At 52.0% G+C, this 12,162-nt stretch overlaps 2 protein-coding genes across 2 annotated transcripts; both read right to left on the reverse strand.

The window, feature by feature from the left end:
- Positions 1-58: 58 nt before the first annotated feature.
- Positions 59-2,519, reverse strand: Ttc9b (tetratricopeptide repeat domain 9B). The gene is made up of 3 exons (XM_008853986.2): positions 1,856-2,519; positions 1,125-1,307; positions 59-273 (listed from the first exon to the last, which is right to left on the reverse strand). Exons 1-3 carry the CDS (start codon positions 2,274-2,276, stop codon positions 158-160), a joined length of 720 nt encoding a protein of 239 aa, XP_008852208.1. The 5' UTR covers positions 2,277-2,519; the 3' UTR covers positions 59-157.
- A 4,895-nt stretch (positions 2,520-7,414) lies between these two features.
- Positions 7,415-9,700, reverse strand: Cntd2 (cyclin N-terminal domain containing 2). Its single transcript, XM_008854043.2, has 5 exons — positions 9,557-9,700; positions 8,559-8,648; positions 8,328-8,483; positions 7,674-7,832; positions 7,415-7,592 (listed from the first exon to the last, which is right to left on the reverse strand). The coding sequence occupies exons 1-5, from the start codon at positions 9,698-9,700 to the stop codon at positions 7,440-7,442; spliced, it is 702 nt and encodes a 233-aa protein (XP_008852265.1). The 3' UTR covers positions 7,415-7,439.
- Positions 9,701-12,162: the final 2,462 nt, after the last annotated feature.

The raw sequence follows: 12,162 nt of genomic DNA on the forward strand, positions 1-12,162 counted from the left end.
GGAGTGAGATCCAGTTGCGGGTCCTGCCTTTGGCCCCACAAGAACACCACACAAAGGGGGTATGGTCACCAATGACAAGTGCTTTACCAGTAAACACACAAGCCTTGGAAAGTAGCCAATGAGGTGGAGGGAGTCTCCTGGAGGCCGCCCCGTGGCCTCAGCCCACCACATCCCGAGTGGGTCCTCCAGCCCCACTGCCACTGTCATCCCGCTGGAGGCTGCAACGGTTCATCTTCAGCTGGGTCAGCTGGATGTAGCGGAGGACATTGGTGTCTGCAGAGGAGGTGGGAGGTGTTAGCTGGGTGTCCTGGGACAGTGGGTACCACCCACATCACCTCAGCTCACACTCAGTGGCCCCCCTCCCTCAGCATCTCAGTTGCAACCAGCCACCCAGAGCCAGTTCACACCTCCCGTTTCACATGTGCTGCACTCTGCCGAGAGGCTCCTATCACACCTCTCATCCCCCAGGACAGCTGTTCTCACCAAACCACTTCACAGGAAAGCTAATCTTGCCTCTGTTCCCACCAGCCTGCATCAGCACCTGCTGTGCTTTCTGCCCTTCTCATTGGCTTGTGTTGTGTCTGTCTGGGCACACGTGGGCACACACAGGCACCCTGACTGTGATCTCCCCAAAGGCAGAGACCAAGTGTTCGGAGGAATGAGTGAAGGTGTGAAGAGGTGACGCAGTGTGTGAATGGGCTGGAGTGGAGGAATGCCTGCGTGGGGTGGGAGGTAATCAAGGTGGTAATGGTGTGTGCACAGCGACATGGATGGGCTCTATCAGGATGGGTCAATGGGCTGGGTAGCCCAGCTGGTAGAGGGCTTGCCTCCCATACAGGAAGCCCTGGGTTCAATCCCCAGCACCGCTGACGACCAGGCAGTGACGTACTAGAGGAGAGCAGGCTGGGAGGAAGCATAGGTGAGTGGATCTTTCCTGAAGGGCGGAAGAAGGATTGAACACACTGCGGGTGTGTAAGGGCGGATGAAGGATTGAACACCTGGCGGGCGTGTAAGGAGTCTTAGGCTGTTGGAGAGGCAGCTCTGTGGCAGGAGGGCTCTGCCCTACCCTGGTCCTCCAGCCTCGGATCCCTGTGCTCCAGCCCCGCCCCTGCCCGGCCTCTCACCTGTGGGCTCCCGGCTGCGGGCCTCCTGCAGGTAGCGCAGTGCACGGGAGTAGTCACCCAGATGGTAGAAGGCAATGCCGGCGCGGTAGGTGGCCTTGAAGTTGCCCTGCTGTTTCTCCAGCACCTTGAGACAGTACTCGCGCACGCGCTCATAGTTCACCAGCTCGGACTGCAGGAGGCAAGCTGCAGGGATGCAGGGACGGGTGCTCTCAGAGACTACGGGCATCCCCTAGGACCCATGAGACCTCGAGGAACCGGGCCTCTTCCCCTCAGCCTCAGGGATTGCTCAGACCACCAGGGGCGCCAATCTGCTGGCCCATTAGAATAGCGTCGATCTGCGCCGCCGCTAGAGGGCGCAAGACAGACAAGGTCTGCTGCAATTAGCTGGAGGTTGCCCAAGGCAATTGCAGACGAGGGACCAGGAGCAGAAAAGCTCATCCAGGGTTAGCCTTTCTTTCCTGGCTCGGTGTGGCAGGAGGGAAGAACGCCAGGCAGGCGAAGCTGGGTTCTGAAGACCAAGCCCAAAGCCAAACCCAAGCCCCCGCTTCCTCACCTAGAAGCCTGCCTTCTCCTCCCAGCTCCTCCCCTCCATCAAGTTCTAAGTCTCCCCAACAGACCATCGCCCTGATCCCTCCAGCCTCCACCCCGCCCCCCAAGGCCTCCGAATTTCCCCTCACTGCCCACCCTGCTCCCCATGTCCTCACCCCCCCCGCCCCCCGACGGCCCCGTACCCGTGAGAGAGTCATAACATTCCACCTCTGTGCTCTCCACCAGGCGCCGCTGCTCCTCGCTGAGGCGAGCCGGCCCTGGGCTGGTGGCAGGCCCGGGGGTGGGGGCGGGCAGGCCGCCAGGGCGGGCCCCCTGAGCCGCCTTCAGTTGCAGCAGTGCCCGGTGGTACTTGCCGATGGCTTCCCGGAACTTCTTCTCTCGATAGCAGCGCTGGCCCTCCGCCTTGAACGCCACGGCGGCCCGCAGGCTGCTGTCAAGTGCCGCAGCCAGGCCCCCCGACGGCTCTGGGGCAGGAGCCGGACGAGCCGAGCCATGGCGGGGGCCTGAGCCCGGGCCGGGCGGGGAAAGGGCGGGAGGCGGGCGAGGTGGAGGCTCCGGGGCTGCGCTGAGCATCAGCACCGGGGACAGCGCGCCGCGCTGCATTGTGGGAAACTCCTGCGGCCGCTGCTGCAGCTACCGCATCGCCCCCCGTGGGGCCGGTCCCCACCCTTTCTCCGCCCCCGCACCTCCGGCTGCAGTCTCCGGCTGCCCCCTATGGGTCTAGGGAAGCCCCTCCGGACTACCCCTCGCCCACCTTCGCTCCAGCCTCAGTCTGGTTCTCCAGGCGCCTCTCCCTAGTCCCCACTCCCTTTACCCTCCCCACCCTCCTGGCTCCTCTCCACTCCCCGTGTCCAAAGCACCCGAAGATTTCCAGAAGATAAGGATGAACAGGCAGACAGCAGTCGTGGAAAGCTGGTTTTTCAGCCCACCAGTCATTTGGCATGTGGGCTACGAACACGGGATATGGACTCAAGATGCCCAGATCCATATCCCTGCTGATTTCTCACTATTGTACAACTTGGACAGTTCACTTAGATTACCTGTAGCTCTGTAGATAATGCCCACGTTGGAATTCATTCATTTATTTATGCAACACATTGCCATTGAGCTTTGCTTGGTTTCTGTTCTGGATGATGCAATGATAGAGAAGCTGGGCGGAGTAGCACAGGCCTGTCTGTAATCACACTCAGGAAACTGACACAGGAGGGTCAAGAGGTTAAAGTTAGCCTAGGCTACAGGTGAATTCCAGTCCAGCCATGCTTCATAGCAAGAGAGAGGGACAGAGAGAAAGGGGAGAGAGACAGAGAAAGGGAAAGGAGGAGAGGAGAGGCAGAGAGGGGGAGGGGAGGAGGGGGGGAAGGACGAGGGGAGGGGAGAAAGGAAGGGAGGAGGATTGTTTTGGGATTACAGGCCTACCTCACCAGGCCAGGCTTGGAGATAACAATTTTACCTCTGAGTTTGTAGAGACCGAATGGAACATAATTGAGGCAGGGACTAGGCTTGTGTACCTCACTTCACTCCATCACTTCCCCCAAGACCCTAGACTGGATTTCAGCACCTGAACCTCCACTGGCCCCATCCTTGCCCCCACAGCACATCCTTTGCTCCTACCCAATAGGCCAGAAGCTGGATGCAGCACCTTCCATACCAACAGCAGCCCCTCCTCTACCTCACATTGCATCTTGGTGGAAAAAAAAATGGTTTTAAATAGTTTTCTCCCTGTCCCTGAGGTCTAACCTTGAACTGCTCAAAAATGGAGACATTCTTTTCTGCACCTTCAAACCCAAACTTAGTTAAAAGTTCTTGAGTTTGAATTCCTAAGTAATGTGACTGCCTTTGGGCACTCAGATGTGTTTGGGTTGGGTTTTATTTGAATGGAAAACACAGAGGGCCAACATGGTGGAGCACACATCTGTGATTCCAGCACTTGGAAGGCAGAGGAAGGAGGATCAGGAGTTCAAGTTTAGCCTGGGCTACAGAACAAGACCCTGTCCCAGAAAGATGAAAGAAAGGGAAAAACAGAAATGTATTGACTGTTGCCGTTGTTAAAATGGGTTTTTATGTGCTGAAGAGAGAGCTCAGAGGTAAAGAGCATGGGTTGCTCTTGCAGAGGACTTAGGTTCAATTCCCAGCACCCACATAGTGACTAACAGTCATCCTAACTCCAGTTCCAGGGGATCCGATGCCCTCTTCTGACCTCTGTGGTTACTGCACACATGGGTGTACTTACATACATGCAGGCAATACACTCATACACATAAAATAAAAACAATAAATAAATTAAAAAAATGGTTTCATGGGGCTGTAGAGATGGCTCATCGGTTAAAAATACTAGTTGCTCTTGCAGAGAACCCAGGACACACATTACAGCTAACAACCATCCATCCAACTCCAGTTCCTTGGAATTCAATGCCTTCTTCTGACCTCCATGGGCACTGCATGACATGGGTGCACTTACATATATGCAGGCAATACACTCACACACATTTTTAAAAGCAGGGTTTTTTTAGCCGGGCGTGGTGGTGCACACCTATAATCCCAGTACTCGGGAGGGAGAGGCAGGCGGATCTCTGTGAGTTCAAGGCCAGCCTGGTCTACATAGTGAGTTCCAGGACAGCTGGGGCTACAGGGAGACCCTGTCTCAAAAAGACAAAAAAAAAAAAAAAGCAGGGTTTTATGTAGCCTAAGCTCACCTCCAACTTGCTATAGAGCTAAGAATGACCTTAAACTTTTGATCCTCCTACCTCTACCTCCCAGGTTCCAGAAGTTCTTAGTTTTCCCTTCCTACTAAATAGCTAGGGGCTGGGGCACAGTAGCAAACAGGGAACAATTGTCCCTCACTCATAGTCTGCGAGGATACAATACTAACACTTTCACAGCACTAAGTTGCTGGCATTATTCCAAGCCTTTACATATAGATTAAATCCTATGCTCACCACACCACTACAAAAGCACTGATACAGCTATGGACATTGTGGCACTTTGGACATGAAGTCAGACTTCAGTTATTAAAATATCAAAGATCAGGGCTGGAGAGATGGCTCAGCGGTTAAGATCACTGATTCTTCTTGCAGAAGACCCAGGTTCAAATCCCAGCACCCACATGGCAGCTAACAACTGTCCATAACTCCAGTTCCAGGGGATCCGGCACCCTTTTCTGACCTCCTCAGGCATTGCACAACATGGGCGCACTTACATACATGCAGGCAATACACTCAAACATAAAATAAAAAAAATTGCTGGGTGTGGTGGCGCATGCCTTTAATCCCAGCACTTGGGAGGCAGAAGCAGGCAAGTCTCTGTGTTCAAGGCCATCCTGGTCTACATAGTGAGTTCCAGGACAGCTGGGGCTACAGGGAAACCCTGTCTCAAAAAGACCAAAAAATAAAAATAAAAAATAAAATATAAAAATCCTTTTGTTACGGGCCAGCAAGATGGATCAGTGAGTAAAGGCACCTGCCACCAAAGCCTGACTACCTGAGTTCTAACCATGGAAACAACTAAGTTGTTATCTGGCCTCCACATGCTGTAGTACATATTACTATACCCTTACATGTCTTTTTAATTCATTGTTTTCCAAGGGTGCCCTTGAATTGCAGATTCTCCTACCTCCACCTTCCCTGTTGGGATTGCAGGCATATGGCCCCCACACCCAAGGTTTATGCAATGCTAGGAACCGAATCCAAGGCTTCCTGTATGCTGTGTGAGCAGTCTACCAACTAAGCCACATCCCCAGACCTCATCTTCAAAAGACCTTTACTAACTGATGACCTCCACAGGCTAGCATAATGTGGTGTGCTGGACTTACACAGACAAATTAAAAATATCAATTTAGTTTGGAATAATTTCACAAATCTATAATCCCAGCACTCGGGAGGCTAAGACAGAATTGTGAATTTGAGGCCAACCTGGACTACTTAGCAAGACCCTATATCACATATATATGTGATGTGTACATCTATGATGTGTATATATACATATGTATATACTTGTTGATTGCATATAAATACAGGGGCATTTATGGAACCACAGATCTTCAGTCACTTGATTGAAGTCTGAAAAGATGGTAACATCGAGGTAACTTTCCTCATAACTAGAACAGGCCCTCCCATTTCTCCACTGTTCCCATCCTTAGCAATTTAATTTTTTAATTATTTTATGAATATTTGCCTGAATGTATATAAGTGCACCAGTCGGATCCCCTGGAACTGGAGATAAAGATGGTTGTTGGCTACTATGTGGGTTCTGGGAATCAAACTCTCCAAGAGCAACCAGAACTCTTAACCACGGAGCCAGCTCTCCAGTCCCCCTAACAAGTTTTCCCACATCAAAAGGATTACAGTTTTATTTCAATGAGCGGTTCTGGGGGAAGTCCGCCAGTGCCCCCTGGCGGGGGAGGATAAAATTGGCTCTTCCTTTTTATTAAGAAGCTTGGTGAGATTATCCAATCCGATGTGTAAGAGGACCAGGAAATGACCAATCAAAATCGAGTGTGGGGTTGGACTTTGACCAATGCGGACCAAGGGCGTTCAAAATTTAAAAACGCTTTTTATTGAATTATTAAAGACCAATGCACATTGAGTTTTTTTTTTTTTTTGAGTAGCTCCGGCTCAAGGAGGCGGGGACTGGAGGTGGCCGAGCAGGCAGGCCGCAGCAAGGCTGGTGCCCTGGTGCTGGGGCCGCGCGTACTTGAGAAAGACCGCAGCGCGGCCAGGGGCCGGGCCTCTTACCGCAGCGCGGACCATGCAGGGCTCCAGGGGTTCCAGCTCCACGGAGCTGCACGAGGAAACGGAGAAAACGAGCAGGAAAGGGAGGTGCATATGACTTACCCGGGGAGCTGGAAGCTTAAATTGAGAGGACACGTTGAAGAGGGTCCCAGGGCTGGGGATGGCTCTGGAGACAGACCTCTTAAAGTCATGACTAGGGGGCGCCAAGGGGGGCAGTCACATTATTCTCTAAGGGTGGGGCTAAACAACAGATTGATGAGAGGGGGTGGGTTGCTGGGGATGGAACCTAGTGTCTCCAGTTGGAGATGCAAAGCTCTAGTTCTACTATGGCACGCCCCTAGTCCCTCACTGGGGATTCTTGGCGGGTGCTCTACCACTGAACCACACCCCAGCCCCTCACTGGGGGATTCTAGGCAGGTGTCCTACCACTGAGCCACACCCTCAGCCCCTCGCTGGGGGATTCTAGGCAGGTGTCCTACCACTGAGTCATACCCCCAGCCCCTCACTGGCGAGTGCTCTGCCACAGAGCCCCCACCCCCAGCCCCAGCCCTTTCAAAACGTTTTATTTTGAGACAAGGTCTCACTGAGCTGCTCAGACTGGCCTTGAATTCACTGTAGCCCAAGATAACCTTTACTTTTTGATCCTTCTACCTCATTCTCCCAAGTAACTGGGATTAAAAGTCTTCACCACTATGCTGGATGGGGTGGTCAACAGGATTATTTGGCTCTAACAGAGAGAGAAGTTATGAAGCCAGAGAACCGCAGGCCTGGCAAACCTCTTCATTCTCAAACTGGAGCCTGGAAGACCCAATCTTTCACCTTGAGGCAAAGTTATGAGTCCCCAAGAATGTACAAGCACCCCCAGAGAAAGGCAAACGGCAGCTAGGTAGACGAAATGGCATTCTATTCCAAGAAAAATAATCAAGTGTTGCCCTCTCTGCCCATAACTGTCTCTCATTCTCAGAGATGGTGAAGAGGGGCGCCAGGCAGAGAGGCTCACCAAGGGCCCCGAGGCACTACCCGCCTCCACCAAAGGCCATTACCTGTAAATCGTGGGGCCTGACCTGGAGGCCGCACCAAGCATGCGGTGCGCCAGGCTCAGAGCTGCAGCGGCTCGACGACCTGGTTCCCAAGCTGCTGCCTCAGCCTCCAACAAGGACAGCTCCAGGAAGTAGGTAGCAAACAGCAGCACCTGCGGGAGAGGATATTAGGCCACGCCCCTACATCCTGGCCACACCCATCGTGTGCCGGCCACGCCCCTCGCCCCCCGCACCTGGGGGCTGCTCCTGGCCAGAGCAGCCAGCAGTCTAAGGCAGAGCAATGGGCATGGATAGTACAACCGGAAATTCAAGCGGTTCAGGATGCGACGCTCCGCACGCAGAAGCTCCGCCGGAGAGAAGGAGCCAGCACTCAGGAGGCAGAGGGAGGCGCACTGTGGACGGAAGGGAAAGGTGTTGGGGTAGCCTCGGACTCCAACTCTAGCATGTCTGGGATGGGTGTGTATAGTCCAACTTCCAGACTTCAGTTTCCTGGTCTGTAAAATGGGACTATTGACGACTGTCTGAAAGTCATGGATAAGACAGGCTTCAGAGTTGGAATGACCTGGTTCCACACACCACTTATTCACTGTCTGATATGGACTTCTACTTAAGAGCTTTGCCTTTTTTTTAATGATAGGGTCTCCAGACTGGCCTTGAACTCATCTGGTCTCTGTCTCCCAGCACATTAGGCAGTTCTGACAAGGCACAGAATAGAAAGCAGTTAACTTTACTCGGGTGGACTACTTCAGTTTGAGTTCCACTTGCTGACTCTGCACCTAAGTCCCCTATTACAGTGACTCAGTCCCTACCTCACACAGATTTCTTGGAATCCCAAGAGAATATACAGTGTGGCCTAAAGTCCCCCCAAGGGCCCAGCTCTGGAGTACCTCTGGCAACACGCACTCTTCCATTTTGCACGCCAGGAACAAACAAGCCACCCCCAGCAGCTGCAGTCGCTGAAGGCGCACTCTGCCCGTTCGAAGGTAAGAATCCAGCAAGTGCACAGCCAAGTACAGTGTGTCCCCTTCCAGAGCCAGGTACTCCTGGAGAGAGACAAGAGTCATCACCAGTCCCAGGCCACGACACAGGCCCAGTCTTGAACCCTCTCCTGTACATACGTGCACCTGGACCAGCCAGTCCACCACTAGGGCGCGCATCTCCGGAGTCACTTTGCGAGGCAGGGCTCTCCCAGGCAGTGTGTCGCACACCTACAGGAGTGCAAGGATGGCCTCACTCTCCACATCTGTGCCTCGGTTTTTCTTCTGGTCTCTGGCCTCCTCTGGTTGGATACAGCACAAGTACCATACCCAAACGGCCAAGTGTCCTCTGTTCTGAATCCCCATCTAGAATCCTGGACTTTGTTCTAAGTTGCTTCCCTACCTCTCTTTCCAGTGTGGAGCTCCCATGGCTCCTGACTTCCTGGCATACCCCCACACACACACACATACTCTCCCCCTCCTCAGACTCTACTTTTGGTGACCAAACTTGGATTTGTCACCCCCACCCAGAGCACCTAGAAGGTGCTCACAGGGATCCGACTGCCTCTGCCTCCCACGTGCTGGGATTAAAGGTGTGCACCACCACACCCGGCTTAAAAATGGTAAAATATACAGGAAGACCCTGTCTCAAAAAAGACCAAAAAAAAAAATTTAATTAAAAAAAAATCGCTAAAGGACATAGAGCACTTGCCTAGCCACCAGTGGGGGCCTGAGGGCATGACTCAGCCACAGAGTGTTTGCCAAGACTGCATAAGTTCCTGGGTACCATCTCCAGTAGCAGCAGCACACCACACAAAATTGCTGAGTGTTTGTAAAATGAATAAACATGAGGCACAGAGACAGGGTTCTATGAAATACCAAATGAAGGGCTGCGAACAGCCTGGGACAGTGGTGTTCCAAGTCATGAAGATGGTCCAGGCAAGAGGATGAACCGAAAAAGGAAAGGCCTATTAGCTGGGTGTGGTGGCGGCAGGCCTGTAATCCCAACAGTTACATAGTGACTTTGAGGCTAGCCTGGGTTACTTGAGACTCTGTCTCAGAAAAATAAATAAATAAAAATCAAACAGGAAGGGAGGGAAGGAAGGAGAAGCTTCACTTTCATCTAACTGCTTGCTCACCATTAGTTCAGTGAAGATGTCCCCAGCATACTCGCGTTCTCCCTCCAGCCCCAGCACACTTAGGGCCTCCTCCAGCCTAGGTGTTGCACATGGCCCAGACAGTCTTTTCAAGCGTCCTGAGGAGACACCCGTGCCTGTGGCCATGCCTTTGAGGACCTGGAGCCTTTCGAGGCTCTAGATCAAGGGAGACTGAAGGTCAGTGGCTGGAGAGAGGCCAGAGTCGGAAGCTGGACCCCTGTGCCTAACTCTCACCAGCATCCTCCAGGTGAAACCAGGCCAGGGCTCAGGCTTCCAGCTGGAGCTGGTACTTTGAATGATCCACAGCGCATGCACATTGAACTCACACCCCCTGAGCAGGTGCAAACCCTAAAGTGAGTGCTAGCAGACTGAGCAGTGTAAACTCTAAGATGACTTAGATGCTCTGTGTCCACCAAACTTGAGGTCAGGCAGCTAGAGTGGCACACACACCCCTGGCCCCATCAGCCGCACTGCCCTCCGTCCCAACATGGATTGTTTCTAAACCCAGTGAATAAACAGACTGTTCCTGAGGCTTTCTAAGTGTTGGGCACATGGTGGGAGGACAAATCACCTGTGTATCCCCCATTCCTCCCTCCTTTAGCAAGCCCACTGTGTACTAGGGAGAGCAACTCTGCTCAAGGCTCTCAGGGCTGTCTGGGGAGTCTTGTCTCTATCAAGCCGAAGGCCCAGGACACCCTGTTATCTGCTCCCCATCACACACACTCCTCTAGCCTCATCTATCCCATGACCCATTCGCTTCCTCTAGCCACACTGGCCCCCTGGCACTTTCCCACCCACATCAACCACACTCCTACCCCGGGGACTTTGCACTGACTGATCCCTCTTCCTGAACTCCTTTTCCTTTATAGACTACTCACCTCCCAAACCTTTGTTTTTCAGACAAAGACTCATGTAGCCCAGACTGGCTTTGAACTCCATATGTAGCCAAGGGCGACCATGGACTCTTGATCCTCTTGCCTCCATGGTGGTATATACCACCATGCCTGGCTTTCAAACTTCAAGGTACCGACTGTGGTTCCCAGCAGCCATATTGGGCAGGGGCAGCACACAACAACCTGTAACTTCAGCTCCAGGGGCTTCAATGCTCATTTCTCTCACCCAAGGCCACCATACATACACATAAATAAAAATAAATCTAAAAAAGATACTGACTCTGACTTTATCATGTCCATGAAAAGCACCATCCTGTTTTAAACATTTTTCTTATTTTTATGTGTTTGAGTGTTTTGCCTGCATGTATGTAAGTGCACCACATGCATGCAATGCCCATGGAGGCCAGAAGAGAGATCCCCTGGAACTGGAGTTAGCTGCTGTTAGCTGTCAACTGGGTGCTGGAAATAGAACCCAGGTCCTCTGGAAGAACAGCCAGTGTACCTAACCACTAAACCATCTCATCAACTCTGTTCAGCATCCTCCGCCAGCTAGGCACTCCTAGGTGTTCTGTCTCACTGATTCTGATCTACCTGCCGTGAAACCCACCGAACAAGGTAACTGATGAAGGAAGTCATGAAGTTCAGTGGATTTTGCCAAACGAAACCCCAGATCTGTTTAGTAGTCACTGGTACACTTTCTAACTTTACCACATCCGTAATTGCACTGATCACAAATACAGAAGGTGCTGGGACTTTTTCCCATGAGGTATTAGATTATTTTTAGTCTCATTCATTTTTTGATAAGCCAACCAGTCAAAATAGCCTGTCTGGCTGTGGTGCTGTGGGGATCAAGATGGCTCAATGCCTGCAGAAGCCAGAAGAGGGCATCCAATTTCCTGGAATTGGAGTTATGGATGGTTAGCTGCCATGTGGGTGTTGGGAACTGAACCCAAGTACTCTGCAGGAGCAGCTGGTGCTCTTTACTGCTGAACCATCTCTCCAACCCCCATAGACTCTTTAAAAAGTGCTCAAGGGAGATTAAGTGCAGAGAATAGGGACAAGCAGAATGTGCTGGAGAGATGGCTCCAATTAAGCCAGTTAAGAGCACTTGCAGGAAATACAGTCATGCACATAAAATAAAAATATAAATAAGGCAGGTATGGTGGCACATGCCTTTAGTCCCAGCACTATGGAGGCAGAGGCAGGCCGATCTCTGCAAGATGGAGGCCACCCTGGTCTACACAGCAAGTGCCAGACTAGCTAGGGCTACAGGGAAACCCGGTCTCAAAAAGACAAAAAAATTAAAAAAAATATTTTAAAAGTCTAGGTAGCTAAGGCTGGCCTGGAACTCAAGCCTTCTCTCCCTCTCCTGAGTAGTGGGATTACAAACGTGCCACCATGCCTGGCATCTGAGCATTTACTGCCTTCTAACTTGAGTTCAAAACCCTGAAGTGGGGCTTTTTGTTTCCCACCACCATCGCTGCTGTTTTATCTCCAGGGTCTAGAACAGTGCCTGGCACATAGTAGGTGCACAACAAATATTTTTTGAATGAATTAGTATGCAGGTTGGACATGATTAAAGACGGTGGCCCAGGAGGCAGTGATACTGGAGTTGAAAGCTTAAAGAGGAGAAAGCCAGGGAGTAGAAAGGAGAAACAATTCCACGTGGGAGGAACAGCATGAGCAAAGCCCTCA

Source organism: Nannospalax galili, unplaced genomic scaffold (genome assembly GCF_000622305.1).
Source record: "Nannospalax galili isolate Female #2095 unplaced genomic scaffold, S.galili_v1.0 scaffold886, whole genome shotgun sequence".
Taxonomy (NCBI): domain Eukaryota; kingdom Metazoa; phylum Chordata; class Mammalia; order Rodentia; family Spalacidae; genus Nannospalax; species Nannospalax galili.